This window comes from Megalobrama amblycephala, linkage group LG14 (assembly GCF_018812025.1).
Source record: "Megalobrama amblycephala isolate DHTTF-2021 linkage group LG14, ASM1881202v1, whole genome shotgun sequence".
In the NCBI taxonomy this organism is placed as follows: domain Eukaryota; kingdom Metazoa; phylum Chordata; class Actinopteri; order Cypriniformes; family Xenocyprididae; genus Megalobrama; species Megalobrama amblycephala.
The window spans coordinates 48,587,923-48,612,051 of NC_063057.1; the positions used below are offsets into that span (position 1 = coordinate 48,587,923).

At 34.4% G+C, this 24,129-nt stretch overlaps 2 protein-coding genes across 3 annotated transcripts in view; one reads left to right on the plus strand and one right to left on the minus strand.

Moving 5' to 3' along the window:
* tmem110l (transmembrane protein 110, like) overlaps window positions 1–19,722 on the minus strand; it is a 63,846-nt gene extending 44,124 nt beyond the window's left edge. Inside the window, exon 1 of the mRNA XM_048157106.1 lies at window positions 19,608–19,722. Coding sequence (XP_048013063.1) covers window positions 19,608–19,638 — 31 coding nt within the window. The 5' untranslated portion in view covers window positions 19,639–19,722. The remainder of the gene's footprint in view (window positions 1–19,607) is intronic.
* The window catches only part of sfmbt2 (Scm like with four mbt domains 2), a 54,385-nt gene that overhangs the window by 21,244 nt on the left and 9,012 nt on the right, over window positions 1–24,129 (plus strand). For both annotated transcript variants that reach the window (XM_048157102.1, XM_048157104.1), the window contains 11 exons: window positions 12,578–12,666; window positions 14,269–14,512; window positions 16,640–16,737; window positions 16,842–16,943; window positions 17,096–17,243; window positions 17,676–17,758; window positions 19,635–19,761; window positions 19,907–20,020; window positions 20,661–20,703; window positions 20,939–21,003; window positions 21,142–21,281. In XM_048157102.1, coding sequence (XP_048013059.1) covers window positions 12,578–12,666; window positions 14,269–14,512; window positions 16,640–16,737; window positions 16,842–16,943; window positions 17,096–17,243; window positions 17,676–17,758; window positions 19,635–19,761; window positions 19,907–20,020; window positions 20,661–20,703; window positions 20,939–21,003; window positions 21,142–21,281 — 1,253 coding nt within the window. The remainder of the gene's footprint in view (window positions 1–12,577; window positions 12,667–14,268; window positions 14,513–16,639; window positions 16,738–16,841; window positions 16,944–17,095; window positions 17,244–17,675; window positions 17,759–19,634; window positions 19,762–19,906; window positions 20,021–20,660; window positions 20,704–20,938; window positions 21,004–21,141; window positions 21,282–24,129) is intronic.

The window sequence follows — 24,129 nt, forward strand, 5'->3', positions numbered from 1 at the left end:
TTGTGAAAGAATGGTTCAGAGAGCATGAAGAATCATTTTCACACATGAATTGGCACTGACCTGAACCTCAGTATAAGTTTTTGGGATGTGCTGGAGAAGACTTTACAGAGTGCTCACCTCTTGCATTGTCAATACAAGATCTTGACCAAAAATGGATGCACCTCTTGTGGAAATAACATCACAACATTTATTTCCATTGAGATGTGCATCATTTTTTGGTCAAGATCTTGTATTGATGATGCAAGAGGTGAGCACTCTGTAAAGTCTACTCCAGCACATCCCAAAAACTTACACTGAAGTTCAGGTCAGTGCCAATTCATGTGTGAAAATGATTCTTCATGCTCCCTCCCAACAATTCTTTCACAGATTGAGCCTGATGAACCTTGACAACCTTGTCATCCTGGAATATGGCCATGATACATCTTAATACATGGTTGTTTTAAAAAATGAAAAGCTACACACTCCATCTTTAAGGGTTAAAAGAACCGTTGCCAAACATATAACATACTAGAAAAATAACAATCACTAATAATGATCCATCCTCTTAAGTATTTGCCTATTAAAATCCAAACAGCGACTTTTTTTTTTTTTTTTTTTGGGCCGTGCAGCGTAGTTACATGCAAAAAGAGCGACCAGTACATTTTCCGAAAATTCTCCTTTTGTGTTTCATAGATGAAAATCAGTCATTCAGGTTTGTAATAACAATGAGTGTGAGTAAATGGTGACAGAAGTTTCATTTTTTTCTTTGAACTAGTCTTTCAGCTTTGGAAGATGTTGTTCCACCTGTATCCAAATCTACGCCCATGTATCAGACGCATGCATTATCTGTCTCTCTGTCTTTGTTCTGGGTCTTTTCCTAAATCTCTCGCCCCCATCTTTCTCAGACATCCTCCAGAATTCTTCTTTTTCATTCCTCTACTATTTTCTGTTTATCTTCCTTCCTTATTCCTTCTGCCTGTTTGCTACCGCTGTTTATTAGATGACGTATGTGCGAGTGTGTGAGAGGTGTGAAGATCATGGTAGTTTCAGTGTGAGCTTGTATTTGCATGCATTTGTGTAGCTGAGACGCACAAAGTTAAGGCACCCCTGGAGGTCATATGTAAAGCTACTCAGCCTGGCATGCTTCACTAGATGCACGCACACGTTTGCATGGATATCATTTTAAACATTTTTTTTGTTTGTTTTTGTGGCCAACTGGAGTTAAATGTTCATATCTTATGCATTTGTTGGTCGATTATGCATTCATTTTAACAGTTCTGTAGCTGCCAAGGGAGGGGAATCATAAAGAGTTTAATTCTGGTTTTGTAACAATGATTATTTTACCATTTATACAGTTAGAAAAAAATTGTGTCCTTAACAGATAATTATTTTCATAACCAGAATAGGTTCAATTAAATAATGTAAAACTAATAATAAATAAATATAAAAGATAAAATGAACTAAATTAAATGCTTACGATTAGGTAACATTATAATGTATACCAATGAAATATGAATATTCATTTTGATATCTGATTTAGATAAGAGATAAGATTACATTTATTATTTGTTATTAACTCTTTCCCCACCATTGACGGCATTTTCCATCATTTATGAGACGACACTTCCCCGCCATTGATGGAATTTTCCGGCAATCCATGCTTTCACTGTTATATGGTAGAGGGGCGCTATTACGCATCTTCTGAAAGAGTACAGAATCTCCAGATCCAAAAACAAGTGAAGAAGAAGCGATAAATGCATTGCTTACGCACATGTAAACTAACGCAATCATCAACTTTTTAAAAAAAAAAAAGAACGCTGGTGGGGAAAGAGTTAAATTATGAGTGTTTTTTGTTGTTGTTAACTCTTTGTGTTAATCTAAATGTTAAAATTAGGGAAACCAGCAATTTATCAACAATGCGATAAATAAAAATCTCTCTAATATAGGCTTATAACTGATATTGTGCATAAAGGTTATGATACACGGGGCAACTTTTTGAGCAATGTTGCCGAGCAACGTTGCTTGGGCACTTTCCCACTGAGAATGAGCAACAAATATTTATCTGGATCTGTCGTGGGCAATTTTTTGAGATCCTCCAATCAGAATGTTAGCAGCCGATCACGTGACCGGTTCGGAGATTTCAGAAAAAATTCAAACAAGATGGCGGCCCCTCAGCGGCAGTGGAGCGGAGAAAAGGAGTGTGAACTTTTATCTTTTTACGCTAGTAAGTTGTCATGCGTCAACCCAAAACATGGAATTTACCTCATATATTGCTTAAAATACCAACAACTGTCTGAAGTAATGTGTGTATGCTGTAATGAACACTTGACATTTGATATTCAATAGTATTCTTGACATTTATTCAACAGTGCTTCTGATCTGCCTGCATTGACACTATTATTTAAGAGCTGCTGTGCAGCCAAATTATGTACCAGCTATCAATGTAAAGCTGCTTTGACACAATCTGCATTGTAAAAAGCGCTATATAAATAAAGGTGACTTGACTTAATGAAGCCATTGAATGATTTCAGTTAAATACTAAAAAGACGTTTAACGGCTGTAGTAGCGTAGGCTGTAGGGCGTTTGACATATGAATAGCTTTTGATGCAATCGACGCGGGTTCAAATCCGCCTTTTGCTGAACTCGCTCTTCTCCCTTTTCCTGTCACAAATCAGATCGGAAAGGCATTTATTTTTAATAAAAATAAAGTGCCTAACAAGTGTTTATAATAAAGTATTTATTGAGTTGGCAATAGATTTGCTCCTCTCTGATTAGTTGCTGCCAACTGTCTGTTGACCTAATTAGTTGCCCTGTGTCTCATCAGGTTGCCCGTTGACAGCAACATTGCCCAGCAACATTGCTCAAAAAGTTGCCCCGTGTATCATCACCTTAACAGTGTTTAGTATTTTTATACTATTATAATACTTATTAATGTTGGAATTAGCTTTTATTTTTATATTTTCAGTTTTTGTAATTTTGCTTTTGTTATTTTTCTTAGTTTTTTTATTTAAATATTTCTATTCCGTTTTAATTTATTTTTAGTTCATTTTTAGTTTTAATAATTGTCATATTTATTAAACTTCATTTATTTCACTTAGTTGCCAAGGCAACATTTCTAATTTTTGTTTAAGTTTTTCATGTAATATTTATATTTTTAGATCAGCTTTATTTCTGTTAAAAAAATAATTCTCTATAATAGATCCATAAACTATAGCTCTTTTAAAAAATGTAAATACGTGTTGCAAAATTTTTATTTTTTTATAAAAAAAAGAATCCTAAAATTCATATATTCCACAAGAAAAATAATAAAAACTGTTATTTTTAATTTTTATTTTTTTTAAAGTATTCTGTTCAAATAATTACATACCATTGGTACTCCTTTTTCTGTGTATAGTCTTTTGTAAATGAGTCCTCGGTTTCTTCTGAGTAGCAAAGCTGCCTACTGTTCTTGACAAAAAGCCTTCAGGTCCTGTAAGTTCGTTGGTTTCCCAGCATGCTCTGCACATTTGATTTCTTCCCCACAGTGACTTTATGATGTTGAAATTCAGCTTTGGCACTCAGGACAATTGAAGAACTCATACACAACTGTTACAAAAGGCTGCAAGCAGTCATTGATTCTCAAGGAGACACCACATGATACTAGGAACCAGGCATATGTAAGGTTTTGAAAAAGATCATTTTTGTAAATGAAACTATTTTATAAAGCAAGTGCACACTCACTTCTTGGATCTTTGGTTCAATTTGACTAGGACATGATGGAAATTTGACTGATTCAAGCTATTTAGCCTGATTTGAACTTTGAAAAGAATTGAGTCATCAGAACCCCAAAGAGCTGAATGATTCATCACTACTTTAGGGCAGTATTAAATAAAAAGAACTTGGTTGCACTATTTTAAGGTACGTGTACTTAAAAAAGTACTTAGGAAACATACTGTGTAATATAAGGTAACTACATAGGTTACGGTTAAGCTTAGCAGTAGGATCAGGATTAGTACCTAGTTATTACCTAGTTATTGTAATTACTATATTAAGTGCATAGTATGTACAGTATATGTAGAACAGGACTGTAAATAAAGTTCTACCAAGAACTTTTATCTGTCTTATTTAAAACAAAAAAGTTGCCAAAGGTTTTGGGACGCCTGCCTTAACATGCACATGAACTTTAATGACATCCCATTCTTAATCCGTAGGGTTTAATATGGAGTTGGCCCACCCTTTGCAGCTATAACAGCCTCAACTCTTCTAGGAAGGCTTTCCACAAGGTTTAGGAGTGTGTTTATGGAATTTTTTTGACCATTCTTCTAGAAGCGCATTTGTGAGGTCAGGCACTGATGTTGGCAAGAAGGCCTGGCTCACAGTCTCCGCTCTAATTCATCCCAAAGGTGTTCTATCGAGATGAGATCAGGACTCTGTGCAGGCCAGTCAAGTTCCTCCACCCCAAACTTGCTCATCCATGTCTTTATGGACCTTGCTTTGTGCACTGGTGCGCAGTCATGTTGAAACAGGAAGGGGCCCTGTTCCCACAAAGTTGGGAGCATGAAATTGTCCAAAATGTCTTGGTATGCTGAAGCATTAAGAGTTCCTTTCACTGGAACTAAGGGGCCAAGCCCAACCCCTGAAAAACAACCCCACACCATAATCCCCCTCCACCAAACTTTACGCTCGGCACAATGCAGTCAGGCAAGTACCGTTCTCCTGGCAACCGCCAAACCCAGACTCGTCCATCAGATTGCCAGACAGAGAAGCGTGATTTGTCACTCCAGAGAACACGTCTTCACTGCTCTAGAGTCCAGTGGCGGTGTGTTTTACACCACTGCATCTGACACTTTGCATTGCACTTGGTGATGTAAGGCTTGGATGAAGCTGCTCGGCCATGGAAATCCATTCCATGAAGCTCTCTACGCACTGTTCTTGAGCTAATCTGAAGGCCACATGAAGTTTGGAGGTCTGTAGCTATTGACTCTGCAGAAAGTTGGCAACTTCTGTGCACTGTACACTCTGTGATTTTTCCGTGGCCTACCACTTTGTGGTTGAGTTGCTGTTGTTCCCAGTTGCTTCCACTTTGTTATGATACCACTAACAGTTGACCGTGGAATATTTAGTAGTGAGGAAATTTCACGAATGGACTTACTACACAGGTGGCAACCTATCACGGTACCACGCTTGAATTCACTGAGCTCCTGAGAGCGACCCATTCTTTCACAAATGTTTGTAGAAGCAGTCTGCATGCCTAGGTGATTGATTTTATACACCTGTGGAAGTGATTCGAACACCTGAATTCAATGATTTGGAGTGGTGTCCCAATACTTTTGGCAATATAGTGTATATATATATATATTTACAAACTTTTATGTTAGATGCAATTAATCGTGATTAATCGATTTGACAGCACTAGTAAAATTCATACATTATGAAAATTCAACATTATAAGTGCACCTCAAGAAGCAGTATAAAATAATACAAAAATGCAATTCATGACCCCGTTAAAAATAAAACCAGAACCAAGATCCATAGTTGGCATGTAGGGGTAGTTCAAGAACTAAACATGGACATTGGCTTACAGTAGTGGGCCAGATTAACCATATGGGCAATTGGGCACGTGCCCATATGGGCATCATACAAGGCAGTATAAATATTTTCAATTGTGCAATGGCCAGAGTCGGCTAAAAGCAAAGTAAGAGGAATACCTCAAAAGTAAGAGGGTTTTCTGACATCAATCAAAAAGAAAGTAATTTCTGAGGTAATTATTACATTTTGATTAAAGATTACACACTTTTTGTTTAATTGGACTGAAAAACTGTGCAACTCCAGAGGCCAGTTGCATAAACTGCTAAGACTAGTCTTTCTAAGTTTAGTCATCACATTTTTTTCTTTAAGACTGATTATAACTGTTATAAGTCAGAGACAAAAAAAAAAGTAGACAGGTCTAATTTGATACTAAAAAATGTTTGCCCCTTGACTAACCGCTAGTTGGTCATACTAGTACTTAAGACATAATGGCAATGTTTATGCAAGGGACAGGTATTTACAAAGGTTGATTTTGCTTTACCTGTGTGCAATCATTCATTCATTCATTAAAGTGGACGTTTAATAGCTATCAAACATTAAGGAAGCTACACAAACTCACACACACTCAAGCACACATGGAATAAAAAGGCCTGAGATTAATCGCATAAATATGTGTTGAATTTCATTGTCATGCGCTAATGTGATGAAATGATCCCGTTCCACTTAAGGGTGTCGAACACACGGCCTGAGCTGAGTGCTTAGACGCTGGGGGGTTGTTGGCATGGCAACGGTCGCACACTGCCGTTCTAGCGCTACTTAAGCGATTAGCGTACACACTCGTGCTGCAGAGATTACACGCTGGGACACAGCGGCGTTCTGCCACAAGCACTCTTTCACACACACAATCAAAACTCAACTTTTTATTATTGTAGCTATTTGAGCTGAATTACATTAGTGCAGGTCTTATACACACCAATATTTTAGCCTAGTACTGTGATGCTTCACATTATTTTATAGCTACTTCTGTGATGGTTTTATATAGTGATAGAATATATTGTCGTTTTGATTCAATAGTGTGGTTAGACAGATCCTTCATATATTTTTGTGGTCAGATTTGATTATCAAATCAAATGCAAGGTTACAATGTCAAAATGATTGCTTGTGGGTGTTTGAACTCTAAAGTGCATTATTATTTTTGCATTATACTAAATTCAATATGAAAGTTAGATAAAGTAGTAAACACCGAATATCAATAAAATCTAAATGTAATGTTTTTACAGAACAGTACAGTAAATTATAATATATATATATATATAATATGTGTGTGTGTTTATTATATTATCATTTATTTAATTTTTACTTTTTGATGTAACTTTATATATATATATATATATATATATATATATATATATATATATATATATATATATATATATATATATATATATATATATATATATATTATTAATTTAGTATACACAAAATAATAACTAATTGTCAGCGTGTGTGTATATGTGTGTATATATCATACATACATGCATACATACATACATATATATGTGTGTGCGCGTGTGTGTGTGTGTGTGTGTGTGTGTGTGTGTGTGTGTTTTAAAATATATATTTCATTTATCATAATTTTACTATAAAAATAACTATAATTTTCACTTTCAATAAATAACAATGCTTTAATTTTACTATATACTTAAATATACTAAATATATTTATATTATAAATATATACAGTACAGTCCAAAAGTTTGGAACCACTAAGATTTTTAATGTTTTTAAAAGAAGTTTCGTCTGCTCACCAAGGCTACATTTATTTAATTAAAAATACAGTAAAAAACAGTAATATTGTGAAATATTATTACAATTTAAAATAACTGTGTACTATTTAAATATATTTGACAAAGTAATTTATTCCTGTGATGCAAAGCTGAATTTTCAGCATCGTTACTCCAGTCTTCAGTGTCACATGATCCTTCAGAAATCATTCTAATATGCTGATTTGCTGCTCAATAAACATTTATGATTATTTTCAATGTTGAAAACAGTTGTGTACTTTTTTTTTTCAGGATTCCTTGATGAATAGAAAGTTCAAAAGAACAGCATTTATCTGAAATACAAAGCTTCTGTAGCATTATACACTACCGTTCAAAAGTTTGGGGTCAGTAAGAATATTTATTTTTATTTTTTTGAAAAGAAATTAAAGAAATTAATACTTTTATTCAGCAAGGATGCATTAAATCAATCAAAAGTGGCAGTAAAGACATCTATAATGTTACAAAAGATTAGATTTCAGATAAACACTGTTCTTTTGAACTTTCTATTCATCAAATAATACTGAAAAAAAAATATTGTACACAAATATTTTGTACAATTGTACACATTAAATGTTTCTTGAGCAGCAGATCAGCATATTAGAATGATTTCTGAAGGATCATGTGACACTGAAGACTGGAGTAATGATGCTGAAAATTCAGCTTTGCATCACGGGAATAAATTACTTTGTGAAATATATTCAATATTCAATGTGTGTATATATATATATATAAATAACTAAAATAACAATGCTTTAATTTTACTATATACTTAAATATACTAAATGTATAATTAGCCTACGTAAAATTGTATAATTGGAAAAAATATACTGTATAATTATTTTACTACACAACAAACAATAACAGTAATAGTTATATATAATATTATCCACTAAATCAAAGAATAGAACAAGAAAATACAGATTAAATGTCACTCTTATTCATTAGAAAATAACATATACTTAAGAATAGGGATTTCTTTTTTTTGGTCACAAAAGCCACAAAGCAGTCAAATATCCTTGAGTTAACTTGATTAAGCAATGACCTTTTTGCTGTTAAAAATAGTATCCTGGATGTACTAGCGGTTGGCAAGCAAACAGGAAATCGTGTTATCCACTTCAGAGACAGGACAGGTTGTTTCTACTGTAGCAGTGAGTCAGTATCGCAACACTGCTCTTCCTTTAACACACAGCGTTTTGTTCCCCTTCCTCTCTTAAATAATTGCCTTGATTACATGAGCGAGAAAAACTCTTTAAATCTGGCCCGCTGTTTACAGAAGAGTTGTTAGAAGATATGCAAATCTGCTTTTGCATAATGAATATTTGCATTCATTCAGACTCTCTAGTGCAGAAAAGAGGAAACGCAAAGCGGCTCATGTGTCTCTTTGAGTTATTGTGAATTATGCATTTATTTATTTGATCCGAGCAAGTCTGTGCAGTCATAAGCAACTTAAGAAAATGTGCCACAAGGGATTTTAAGTAAACTCTGCAACATATATTTACACTTAGAAATATCTACAAAATCTTTTGTAAAATTGAAGTCATAGTTACAATGACACAGGAAAGAAAAATAACAAATCAGATTTTTCTCTTGATCTTTTTAAACCAGTGGCCTAGAAAGAGTAATACATGCTTTTATCTTTTCTCGTTTAGACTATTGTAATGCCATTTACTTTGGGACTTGCACATAATCCACGTCAGCAGTTATCACAGCACAGGATGCTGCTGCAAGGATGCCTATGAATGCTAAAAAGACTGATCATGTTACTCCTTTGTTAGCCACATTACGTTGAATACCATTCCAACACAGGATTCAATACAAGATCTTGATATATGTATTTAAAGCGGTCTACAGAATGGTTCCAGAATATATAGCTGAGCTTATTAAGCCCTATAACTCAGGCCTAATGTTAAAATCATCAAAAAAAAAAAAAAAAAAAAAACTACTCTTAAAGGGTTAGTTCAGCCAAAAATGAAAATTCTGTCATTAATTCCTCACCCTCATGTCATCCCAAACTCATAAGACTTTTGTTCATCTTTGAAATGCAAATGAAGATCTTTTTGATGAAATCTGAGAGCTTTCTTTCCCTCCATAGACAGCTACGCAACTATAACTTTGACGCTTCAGAAAGTTCATAAAGAGATCATAAAACTAATCTATATGAATTGAGCGGTTAGTCCAAATTTTCTGAAGAGACTCAATCGCTTTATTTAATGAACAGATTTAATTTAGAACTTTTTGAAGCGCTAAAGTGTCAGTTGCGTAGCTGTCTATGGAGGGACAGAAAGCTCTCAGATTTCATCAAAAATATCTTAATTTGTGTTCCAAAGATGAACAAAAGTCTTATGGGTTTGGAATGACATGAGGATGAGTAATTAATGACACAATTTTCATTTTTGGCTGAACTATCCCTTTAAGGATCCCCTGGGTGCATCTTAAACTGAAGGGTGTGCTTTTTCTGTTGCTGGTCCAAGATTATAGATCAACTTGCCTTTTGAGATCTTCTCCAACACTTAATATTTTTAAAGGTTGTCTAAAGCCATATCGATGCCCTCTTGCTATAATATTTATTGTTTGCTCTGTACTATTTTGCTATTGTCCTATGTGCTATTTGCAATGTACAGCATTGGAGCTACTTTGTAGACTGAAAAGAGCTTTATAAACAAACAAACAAAATATCTCTGTAGTTTCAAACTCTGGAGTTTCAATTGATCTTGTTAATGTCTCAAAGTATGGCCATATCTGCAAATGCAAGTCTGTAATCAAAAGTCAGTAATCTTAGTATGAAATCGAACAATTAAAGGGTTAGTTCACACAAAAATGAAAATAATGTCATTTATTACTCACCCTCATGTTGTTCTACACCCGTAAGACCTTCGTTAATCTTTGAAATGCAAATTAAGATATTTTTGATGAAATGAATGTACTAAAAACATATTTAAATCAGTTCATGTGAGTACAGTGGTTCAATATTAATATTATAAAGCGACGAGAATATTTTTGGTGCGCCAAAAAAACAAAATAACGACTTATTTAGTGATGGCCGATTTCAAAACAATGCTTCATGAAGCTTCGGAGCATAATGAATCAGCGTGTCGAATCAGCTGTTCGGAGCACCAAAGTCACGTGATTTCAGCAGTTTGGTGGTTTGACACGCGATCCGAATCATGATTCGATACGCTGATTCATAACGTTCCGAAGCTTAATGAAGCAGTGTTTTGAAATCGGCCATCACTATATAAGTCGTTATTTTGTTTTTTTGGCGCACTAAAAATATTCTTGTTGCTTTATAATATTAATATTGAACCACTGTACTCACATGAACTGTTTTAAATATGTTTTTAGTGCCTTTTAGTATGGATCTTGAGAGAGGAAATGTCATTGCTGGCTATGAAGGCCTCACTGAGCCATTGGATTTCAACAAAAATATCTTAATCTGTGTTCTGAAGATGAACAAAGGTCTTACGGGTGTGGAACGGCATGAGGGTGAGTAATAAATGACTGAATTTTCATTTTTGGGTGAACTAAATAATTTTATAAGAAACATCTGGGACAAAGTTGATTGATTGAAATATGTTGAAATATAAGTGATATCCTAGCAATGAAATTGTAGTAAGAAAATGTAACTTTAAACCATATTAAATATATATTTAAAATAAGCATTTAAAAAGCAATCACAGTCGTTAGCTGTTGGTTAGGTAGACAGTTAGTAGGCAACCAGTGCACTAAAATAAGAGAAAGAGAGAAATATGCATCCTGTTTAAATAGAAATGCAATAAAGATAAGCTTAGATAATCTATATGAATTGTGCGGTTTAGTCAATTTTCTGAAGAGACTTGATTGCTTTATATAATGAACAGATTCATTGAAATATGTGTCATCAATCTTAAAGGCAGATAAACCCCACCAAATATCCTGTTTCACTTGGGCATTACGGAAGTAAAATGTGTTTTGAATACCAACTTTACCAATGGAACTAGCCTAAATTATTGTAATAATTATGTAATAATCGTATAATAATTATGTAATAATCGTATAATAAGTATGTAATAATCGTATACATTCATTCATATCATGAAACATTCTCTGAAAATCTTTTGCAGTTTTGCTTTTCTGGTAAATTTGATGTAGTTTTAAGGATTTTTAGCTATTTACTGCAGGAAAACAAGTCAACTATATTGATTAAAGACATCATTTTTGTTGTTGTTTACTTCTTCTGTTGAGACTTTTTCCTACAAGTAATTATTTTGTTTATAGGTCAAACATCTCAGTAATATGAAAGTTCTTGTAATTTAATCCTCTTCAACAAAAAGATGATCTTTCTTCAAAAATGATATTACATCAATAGGGTTATTGGCCTGAAATAATAAATATAAAATGATCATGCACATTCTTGCATAATGGTACAGTATAGCCTATCAAAAAAATTGGTATTGCATCTTACTTTGAGCCTTTACATGCATGAAAATCCAATTGTTCATCGTACACCATCTCTCTCTCTCTCTCTCTCTCTCTCTCTCTCTCTCTCTCTCTTTGTTTACTCAAATCTTCTGTCAGGGCAGAGCTCACACCCTCATGAGTGGTGTCATGTGTTATTGAGTGAAGCAGTTGTGACGTAACAGGACAGAGACAGTATTTAGCTCTTAGAGTCAAGCTAACAGTCAAAACCATGCTGGCCGCCTAAACTTCAGCAGTGTGAATTCTGCTGATGCAAACATACAGTTTGTGCAAACGATGCACAGCTCGTCATGATTAATGTGTTGTTGTTCTTCACTAACACATAACTAACTAGCACTTCTCTCTGTGGAGGTACCATGTGGGATGATGCAGAAAGTAGGATGTTTGTGTCTGTTTAGACACTGAAACACAGAATCTGACATCCCGTTATATATATTGGTAATGCATAGATGAATAATTTATGTGGCTGGCACCATGGGGAAGGAAGGAAGTAGCAAGATGTTTGAGAGAGGTCCATTTAATGGCATATTTGTACATATGTGGATGTTAGAGAGTGCTTTGGGGTATGATGGGGTCTTTTTTTTTTACCAGAAAATAAACAAAAATGTGTGTGTGTGTGTGTGTGTGTGTGTGTGTATATATATATATATATATATATATATATATATATATATATATATATATTTTTTTTTTTTGCATGATATATACTATCAAACAAGAATGTAATAAATTAGTTCCAGTCACAAAAGTATGAAATTGTCTGTGTGAATATTGTGGGAAATTGATTATCTGCTCTTTCTTGATCTATTTCAGCTATTAAAGAGAAGTACACTGACTGGGCCAAGTTTCTTATCAAAGAGCTCACAGGTTCGCGGACGGCACCGGCAAATCTGCTTGAAGGGGTGAGTATGAGATTACACTTAATTGTTTAATGTACAAAAAGAACAAAAAAAAATTACCTTAAAATTAACAATTTTGTAAATGCTTAAAGGTGCCGTCGAATTAAAAATTTAATTTATCTTGGCATAGTTAAATAACAAGAGTTCAGTACATGGAAATGACATACAGTGAGTCTCAAACACCATTGTTTCCTCCTTCTTATGTAAATCTCATTTGTTTAAAAGACCTCTGAAGAACAGGCGAATCTCAACATAACACCGACTGTTACGTAACAGTCAGGATCATTCATATGTATGACCCCAATATTTGCATATGCCAGCTCATGTTCAAGGCATTAGACAAGGGCAGCCAGTATTAATGTCTGGATCTGTGCACAGCTAAATCATCAGACTAGGTAAGCAAGTAAGGACAATAGCGAAAAATGGCAAATGGAGCAATAATAATTGACATGATCCATGATTACATGATATTTTTAGTGATATTTGTAAATATCACTAAATATCTTTCTAAATGTTTCGTTGGCATGTTGCTAATGTACTGTTAAATGTGGTTAAAGTTACCATCGTTTCTTACTGTATTCATGGAGACGAGCCGTCGCTATTTTCATTTTTAAACACTTGCAGTCTGTATAATTCATAAACACAACTTCATTCTTTATAAATCTCTCCAACAGTGTAGCATTAGCCGTTAGCCACGGATCACAGCCTCAAATTCATTCAGAATCAAATGTAAACATCCAAATAAATACAATTCTCACATAATCCGATGTATGCATGCAGCATGCATGACGAACACTTTGTAAAGATCCATTTTTAGGGTTATATTAGCTGTGTGAACTTTGTTTATGCAGTGATAGAGTCGAGAGCTCGGGAGGGGGCGGAGAGTGCGAGCAATTAAAGGGGCCGCAGCCTGAATCAACGCATTTCTAATTATGCCCCAAAATAGGCAGTTAAAAAATTTAATTAAAAAAAATCTATGGGGTATTTTGAGCTGAAACTTCCCAGACACATTCAGGGGACACCTTAGACTTATATCACATCTTGTAAAAAAACGTTCCATGGCACCTTTAAACAACAGCAGAAGTGAGATTTACCAGCCTATCACATGGAACAAACACATATAGTATGCACCAAAAAAACATAATTCTGTTCATTGGCTACATTATAAGCTCTCTCGGGTCATAACCCACTGTTTGAGAACCACCAAATTATGGTGAAAAGCAAATTGGAATGGCCTTAGTCAGGATATATGACATGTAATAGATCATGTGACAGGCATGCGCAACAAAACTACATTTCCCATCATTCTCTGTGACAGCAGGACAATATTAGTAATGGGGGAAAAATAAAGATAAAGCATGAATTACACTTTTAATGTCCATGTTTTACTCTTCATTTTAATGCTTTTAATGCTAAATAAGAAATGAACGCATCAAATTTTTCACTTAAATTTATGCACAGCTATCACAATTTTTCCAAACTCTTAAGCAGAAGCTTCTCAGGAAGATTCAAAGGCAGCAATAGAATAAGTTGCAAATTCCTTGATAAATGATTTACCTAAATGAAGAATATTATTTCTTTGTCTCTCTCTTCCTGTCATCTTAGCCATTAAGAGGTAAAAACACAGTGGATCTGATCGTGGTAGGCTGTATTTTGGAAGTGCGTGATGCCTTTGAACCTAGTGTGTACTGGGCCGCACAAGTCCAGCGTAATGTCGGTGGACGATTATGCCTCAGCTATGTTGGATTAAATGACCCCACCTACTACATGTGGATGTTCTACCTTGACACCAGGCTCCGCCCCCTGGGATGGGCCAAAGAGAATAATTTATCAATGAAACCACCCACAGGTGAGAGTATTAACCTGTATTTGATCAGTATAAATGACTTTGCAACTAAACTAGTCTCTAAAATACAGCCAGTGTTAATTCAATTGCATAATTAAGTTAAATTAATTATTAGATTAAAGTAAATGGACATTAAATGTAAATAAATTCATTAAAATAAATACATTAAATTAAAAAAATATATTAAATTTTCCTCTACTTTTTTCAATTTTCCATTTAAAGTTTTGTGTTAAAGCAGCGCAGTTCATAGTCATACTTTTACATTTTTCTTGAGGCTTCCCCTTTTGTATGCAGATTGTTCCATTGCACTTTTGCCAAGTTCTATGTGCAGCCTGTCTGACTTCCACACTCTAATTATCGTTGATCTGAATTCACATTTCCCTAAAGGAAACCTTGCAGATAAATTCAAAACATGTTTCTCATGATCTTGCATTTCTAACAGATATGCTTGAATAACATAAAAGAAATAATTGATATGAGTCAATGTATTACAAGGTTAACACGTGTACATGTTTATCTCAAGACATTTTTCAGGCAGTTACTAGTTATAAAAAAGAGTCAGTCTAGAATTAGTGTGGATGACTTGGGCTGTATCTAAGCAGTTATTTTGAGAAGAGAGAGTGATTGTGTCACTCTCAGCAGTGTTAATTGGTAGCGATGATACAAATAGCAAAGCAATTATTTTAACTGCATGTCTCAATAGCAAGGTGTTAGAATGACATTTTTAAAATATATTTTATTGATTACATATCAGTGTGGCATTGACAACAAGGTTATTGTGTCTGTGTGTGTGCAAGAGAGATAGCATGTAACTAAAATTATATATTATAGGCCTACAACAGTTAGTGATTGATGGATGGATGGATGGATGGATGGATGGATGGATGGATGGATGGATGGCAATTGGGTTGAAAAAAATACTTTGATAGAAAAAAGGATGGATAACTGGATGCATAATTGTTTAAAAGAATGGTTGGATGGTTAGATGAATAATTGTGGATGAATGATGGATGGATTGATAAATAATTGGTTGAATAAATATTGGGATGGATGGATGGATGGATGGATGACAGTTGGGTTGAAAATATAGTTATAGATAAAGGATGGATAACTGGATGCATAGTTGGTTAAAAGGATGAATGGTTGGATGGTTAGATTAATAATTGTAGATGAATGATGAACGGATTGAAAAATAGTTGGTTGAATAAATACTGGGATGGATAGATGGATGACAACTGGGTTGAAAATATACTTATAGATAAAAGGATGGATAACTGGATGCATAGTTGGTTAAAGGGATGGTGGGGTGGTTAGATTAATAACTGTGGATGAATGTTGGATAGATTGATATAGTTGGTTGAATAAATACTGTGATGGATGGATGGATGGATGGATGGATGGATGGATGGATGGATGGATGGATGGATGGATGAATGGATGGATGGATGATGGATGGAAAAATGCTTCAATGGATTGCTAACTGGATGGATTAAAGGATGGATGGATGACAATTGGGTTGAAAAAATACTTTGATAGATAAAAGAATGGATAACTGGATACATAATTGGTTAAAAGGATGGTCGGATGGTTAGATGAATAATTGTGGATGAATGGATGGATTGATAAATAATTGGTTCAATAAAAACTGGGATGGATGGAAGGCTGGTAAAATAACATGGATGGATGGATGGAAAAATACTTTGATGGATTGCTTACTGGATGGATGGATGGATGGATGGATGGATGGATGGATGGATGGATGGAAAAATGCTTTGATGGATTACTAACTGGATGGATGGATGGATGGATGGAAAACTGTTTGGATAACTATATGGATACTTGGTTAAATGGACAAATGGTTGGATGATGCATGATAGATAAATAGTTAATAAATACTTGTTTGGGTGGATGGGTGGATGGATAAATAGATGGATAACTATGGATAGTTGATTAAATGGAAAGACGGATAGATCAATGGATGGATACTGAATGGATGATGCATGATTGATAAATAGTGGGTTGGATAAATTGTATGGATGGATGGAGAGTTGGATGGGTGGATGAAGGATGGATTGATGAATAGTTGGGTAGATCGATGGATCAGCTTGTGTTTCTCTTTTTCTCTTTTAGATCTGTGTGTTTTGAGGAGCAGCTCAGAATGGACTGAAGCTTTTGATCAAGCCACAGCTGAGGCCTTGAACAGTCCACTTCCACTGGAGGTTTTCAAGGTGGGTGTGTGTGTGTGTTTTGGGAAAGTTGGAGGAGTAAGGCATCATTTTACACAAAATTCTTGATAACATTCACATCTGATATCTGTATGTGTGTGTTTCAGGATCACGCTGACTTACACACACACTCCTTCAGGGCGGGAATGAAGCTTGAAATGGTCTCACCAGTGGAACCTTTCCACATTCTTCCCGTGTCTGTAACTAAAGTACGTTCTTTCAAATACACACACACACACACACACACACACACACTAGATGAAGGGTTATTATGCTAGAGGTTATAATTACTAGCCACCTACCCTGACATCAGGCGTCCTGTCTCTCTTTCTGTCTCACACCATGTCTCTCTGATCTGCAGATCTACAATGAATACTACTTTCAGATCACAGTTGATGACCTCACTGCGGAAGCCACGCCCACTTCTGTGGTGTGTCACGCTGACTCACCGGGCATCCTGCCAGTCCAGTGGTGTCTGAAGAATGGCGTTGGACTGGAGAGGCCACGGGGTGGGTGTGACTGTGATATCTCTGTGTGCTAATGGGATATATTCATATCATTAATAAAAGATATATCAGTGCTGTTTGATCTCACTTTTATTTTCAGTTTAGTGTGCTTTATTGGTGTAGAATGTATATTTATTGCTAAAGCATTAGCACTGCTGCAGAAGAGAATAAAATTAGTAAGAAAAAAAATTAAAAAAAGAAAACTAAAGTTAGAAATAAAAAAAAATTACATATGAAATTAATAAATATTAATATAAATTATTAAATCCAATGACAGAGTATCATTATATTATTTTATATTCATATATAACATTAATAACAATAATAATAACAATATATTTTACATAAAAATAATTAAGGATGAAGGAAAATACAGTACACAATTATTATCTCTCTGTCTAATTTGGTTTTTCTCAATGTCTCATTTTCTGTCAGGTTTTGAGTCACAGGACTTCGACTGGGCTGACTATCTCAAACAAACTGGCACTGAAGCTGCTCCAGATGTGTGTTTCCCAAACGTAAGGCACTTTCTCTCGATTTCCCCGCAGAGCTGCTTCATCTTCACATGACCATGTGTGCAGTTTGATGTTAATCTGAAGGAAGCTTTGGGGATTTCTTGTTAATTAGATAAAGTCTGATGATAGTGTGCCAGCTATTGGGTTTTCCCATTGCGACATTGGTCACATTGACATGTACAAGGTGCAAAAAGATTGCTATGTTTTTGTGAGAAATACCCCTCCCTTCTTGTGTTTCCTGTTCCTCATAAAGTTCAAAGTTGACTATTTAAACAATAAGGTACAAGAGGCTGTGCTATATTTGGAATATAATCGTATTAGGTTAATAAAATACTGTACACATTTATGAAGTGCCATCCCTTCACTAGAACAGGGTTTTTTAACTTTTTGATGCCAGGGGCTATAAAATATGATTTAAGAGATATTAAGAGATAACCTTCCTAAAGTATGTAAATTTTGTTTTTGGTTGAATAGTATAATAGTATCATTTTTATAAATACAATATGTACTTTATTATGTTTTATATTGTAACTGTACTGAAGATAAAGCAAATAATTGAAATATTATTTGGGAAAATATGTATTTTGCTTCAAGTTGGCAGTGTGTCTTTTGTCTACCTAATATTAACATTAGATGTATAAACCTTAAGAGAAATATTTTTAATAAAGTTATATTTTTATTTATTTTATAATCAGTGTAAATTTTGTTACTAAGTAGCATTTTATATATATATATATATATATATATATATATATATATATACATACACATACATACACACACACACATGCACGCAGCACTATATATTATACTATATTATATAAATGCTGCTTAGTAACAATATTTATATAAATTATGTAATAAAAATTTAAAAATATTTCTGTAGTTCTCTCTAATATCTACAATAGTAAAATAGTATCTAATGTAAGTCACCATAATGTTTTATCATTTTATATATATCATTATATAAACACACACACATAAAAAAAAAAAAAAAAAAAAAAAAATATATATATATATATATATATATATATATATATATTTTTTTTTTTTTTTTTTTATATATATATATTTTTTTTTATTTATATATATATATATTATTTTTCCAGAAGTACATGTTTTTGGTGTTTATATTGTTTGTAAATCATTTTTTTACCGGTATTATCTTAACACATTTAATTGAAATTCCTAAAAAGATATTTGCCTCATATGGATCCTCTATATAGTCCCTGACATGTAAATTAAAGTTAATTAATGGTGTGTTAACTAATGCTTCATAGCTGTTACTGTATTGTGGGTGTTTGGCTAGTTGGAATTGTATTGACCAATCAGCATCCAGCACTGGCATTTTAAATCCAAATTCCACTTACTATTTTGGGATTCGATATAAAAGCTATGGCTGCAGGCTTGTTTGTTGTTTATTTGCACCAATTATCAGATGTAAATGGTGATAAGTTTGTTTGTTTGTTTATTACGTTTTTACGCCATGTTAGCATTATGGCTATTTACATGGCAAAAAAGGTCAATATCATCCATAAAATTTACATTATGTAAAGCATTTCAACTTAACATAAGATAGAAAATCTAAAATACTTTCAGGTGGTACATTTTCAAATATTCCATGCAAACATGTTTCTGAATAAAAGCGTTTTCTAGCAGTATCATAAAAATTACAATTCAACAGAATATGCTTTAAATGGTGATAAGTCTTCTATAAATGTGATTCATTGAAATTTTTGCAGTTAAAAATCTATTTTCATGGTTATGTATGTCCCTCTCATTATCCTGTTTGTTTGCATTTACTGTGATATTCATTGTATTGTGTAACTGGACACGAGGCTTTTCCACTGACCTATTTTTCTGTGTTGCGTGTGATCAGGCATCTCAGGGCAGAGGCTTCTGTAAGGATATGTGGCTTGAAGCCGTGAATCCACTTCAACCTTCTGAACTCTGTGTCGCTCGTATCACTCAGGTCAAAGGTCGGCTTCTCTGGCTCAAACTGGAAGGTAGGAATGAATAAAGCATGTATGTTCACCTTCTTTTTTCATACTATTTAATAGAAATATTTCGAGCACAGTGAATACCCAAATGAAATAACATGCTGACATGTTGATAATTTTTTTTATCTCTTCTCTTTTTCTTTGTCTATAGGTCTGACCAAGCCGTTACCAGATTGTATAGTGGATGTTGAGAGTATGAATATCTTCCCTGTGGGCTGGTGTGAAGCAAACGGCTATCCACTAACACATTTACAAAAGACTGTCTGTGAGTGTCACATACTGATGGAATCATATGTGTCAGTAACTGCAACATATGCTTTTAGTCTGACATTTACTTCATCAAACTGCTGCAAAAATTGGCATGAAAAATGATAAATCCACTTCAATGCAAAAAGTTTGGGTTCTTTTAATTCGACTAAGAGGTCATGCCATAATGTATCGATCTACTATCTTCACATGATATGGTATTTGCAGGTCAGCGTTCACAAAACTTGAACTTTGGAATGCAGTGATATCTGTAACTTCTTCACATGAGCTAGCATTTCCGGTTTCCTGCATTTGCATGGGGGTCTGTTAAAACTAGGGGTCTGAATATTTTTGAATGCACTGTATATTTTTATAGTTATGAGATCAGTGCAACATGATGGCAGTATAAACTAAACAAACCTTAAAACGTCCTGTTGTACATCACTTGTCCTGGCTGGTTATGGTAAAAAACAAAAATAATACAGCAAAAACAGTTCTCATTTATACAGTACTTTTGTGGTGTATAATTTACTCTCCTCCTTGAATGCAAACCAAACAAGATTTCTCAGAATTTCATGGCATTTCCAGAGAACACACAAAAAGCCTTGAAACTTCCCTATTTTCCCCTGTGCGTCATGCTTTTTGTATGGTGTTTTTAGGTCTGCCTCAGAAGAAGATTGCTGTTGTTCAGCCTGAGAAACAGTGAGTAGATGTACTCCTCTGGTGACCATTTTTACCCATGAGCCTTTGCGTTTGTGTTGCTAGAATGTGTGGGACTTTTTACCTAAACGTCATGCATATGATTCATCTACTTCCTTTTTTTCTCTGTTGTTTTTTTGTACAAAATATCACTTGATGTTGTATTTTTCTTGATTGATTGATTGATTGGTTTATTGATTGATTGATTGGTTTATTGATTGATTGATTGATTTTTTAGGTTGGCTCCCTCACAGCCTTCTGATGCCCCTCTTAACTTGTGCCCATCCATCGCCATGGATACAGGTTTTACATATTTACTACATATTCTACCAATAACTTCATTTGACTTTTGCATTTGCAGCAAATTTTAATTCATTTCAAATAGCACAAAATCTATTTGTGAAGAAAATGGTTAATCTACTGTATGTTTGTGTTGTTTAGGTTTGGTGAATGGAAAGTACTGTTGTTCTCAGCTCTTCATCAATCATCGCTGTTTCTCTGGTCCGTATCTCAACAAGGGCCGAATTGCTGAGTTACCAAAGGCCGTAGGGCCCGGAAAGTGTGCTGTTGTCCTCAAAGAGGTACAATCTTCTCTTGTATTGGAAGTTGACGTATTGCAGATTTTTAATTGATATGAAGATTTTTTATTTTTAAAAATGAATGGAAAGGGGGAAAAAAATGAACATTTTACTAAAATATTTTTATGATTTCATTAAAATTCTACATTAAAATTATGTAATAATATTAAAATGTTATAAAAATAAAATTGAGTTTAGAATGTCACTAACAACTTTCATGCAGGGCCTAAAATTAACATTCACCAAGTGCCAAATGGGAGTAAAAAAATCAGTGTTTGTGAGCACATGAAACACTGTCAATCACCAGTTGGCCAGTAATCTTTTTTATGAATTCTAGCAATGCAATGTTGTGACAACATGAACATGAACAAACGTGAATGACGCTCGAGACAGTTGATGGGCCAGTGCTAAAACATAGTCATTTATGTCTTAAGTAAACGTGTGTATCAGTATATTGGATCCGTGCATTAGCTCTTAAAGTTACAGCAACCTAATATAAACCTGCTGCCGCCTGTCCTTAATGTTAATCAAACAACAAAAGTTAAAGAAAAATCACTTTTCACACTTTTGACTGAATAACTTTTGTAACTTTAATAAGTGTTCATGTTTAATTTAAACAGTGAAGACAATGCATTGTTATATTACTTTATTAATTTTTTTTTTTTTACCTGAAAATTGAAAATTTTCACTGGTATCTAAATTTCTGGTAAAGAATATTTATGGTCAGTAAATTTTCTTAAAGCTGCAGTCAGTAAGTTTCACCTCTTTGTCGCCATCTCTGTTTGAAACCTGCAATTGCAGTTATTTGCGGAATAATCATCTTTATGTGGGTTGTGCATCGGCATGGCGTGGATTAATCTAATGTTTTGAGGAGAATGTGTGACTGTACATGTACTTCAGAATCACAGATTGTAGTCTTGGAAGTATGACCAAAATAAAAAATTTTCACTGGAAAATCATCTGGGGTCTCATTTATAAAACTGTGCGTAGGATCCCTACTAAAAGTGTACGTACGCGCAAAAGCTAGATTCTGCGTACGCACAAAAAAAATCAGATTTATAAAACCATGCGTACGCCAGAACCTGCGCACAAATCCCTTTATAAATCCCAGACAGCGGAAGATTGTGCGTACGTGCATCTCCACCCTGTCTCCTCCCCGAAATCACCATATATGGAGCTTACGACACCTAGTTTTACTATGCATAACCTCATCTGCATATCATTTCCATACACGTTCCCAACCACGTGACACCATGGTTAACACCGTCAAAGGTACAAGACATTGGAAAATATTAGATATGGACTATAAATGCCATTTGTGCCACAGATTATATTGATAAAGATCATCCAGTATCCTCTTTATGTTTTAGAATAAATATATCAAAATATCCATAAAAACAAAATTGTATAAAATACTTCAGATAAAGGTTTTAGAATAGAGTTGATTCATTCATTTCCACTGGCCAAATAGTATTTGAATAGTTTTAAACAATTCAAATCAAATTTATGCAGTTTTGCTGATGAGGTGAACATATCTTTTAGGAAGTTTATAGGCTATTTTTAGTGGAAACAGATTGGCCTACTTATTTATTGCAGTGTAAATACAATTGTCTGACTCGGCGCGTCACTGACAAAGAATTTTAAAAAGAAAACATGCAAATCTTACCGTTTTCCTCAAATTATATCCTTCAAATGGTAATTGTTTGAAGATCCTACACGACATCAACACCTCCTGCAGCTGTGGCTGTACAGTAAGATATCATTGGACCTATTCAAACTGGACAGTGGACCGTTCGACCACCGAATCCAGCAGTGTCTTCCATAATATCGAAGTTAAGTGTGCATCACTGATCGTCAAAAAAAATATTTTGTCATAACATCTGCAGTTTAGTTTAAAGAGGAATTATTGTGCTCCCAGCGCTCCTCGCTGTCATAAAACAGCGTGTCACTGGAAAAGTGATCGAAAGTAGCACATATACTATCTCAATTCATATCACTTTTGTCTCCAGAATGTGCGTACGCACGGCTCAAAGTTTGCTTAAAGGTGCGCACATTCTCCCGTCAAGTTTGTTTTTATAGATCACAACCTTTGCGCGGGAACTGGCGTACGCACGCTTCCAGCCCCGTTTTGTGCGTACGCACGCTTTATAAATGAGACCCCAGAACAAGTAAGTGACAAATCTGCCACTTTTGTTCTGACCAACTGAGGGGAAAAAAAAGCATTACAATAAATCACGCTGCCAATGGTGATTAAATCTAACGATCGCTTAGCTCTGATCATGTCAAACCCTGCAAATTATTATGATTGTTATACTTTGTCCTCAAATTGTTAATGTTAACAACATCAGCATTGCGTGACTGTTTGTATTTAGTGTGTATTATGGTTACCTGTAGATTTCAATTTCTGTCTAATCTTTAACTCCCTGAGGTCCGAAAATGCGCCGGTGCGTTTTGCAGGATTTTTTTCACATTGCAGCAAAACAGACTTAAAATACTCCGTCATTTCTTGTCATAGAGACATGAGTAATATATCAATTGAAACTATAGAATGTCTTCTTTTATTTGTGTACACTCAGAGTAAAAACACAATGTTGTGCTTTTTGTAAAATAAAGAAAACTAACATGATGCGTGATCTCTCCTCTCCATCTGAACGAAGTCCAATCTGATAGTTCTCAGAAAATGAACTGTAACTTATGAATACTAATGACAAAAAAAATGACACTTATGTCTAAAGAAACGTTGAAATGTCAGGTTTTAAATCGTGCAAGTCAAATCGAAAACAAACATTCTGTGTTTATGTAATCTGTATGAAAAGAGAACCATGTCAGAAGTCCTTGATTCAGCTCATTA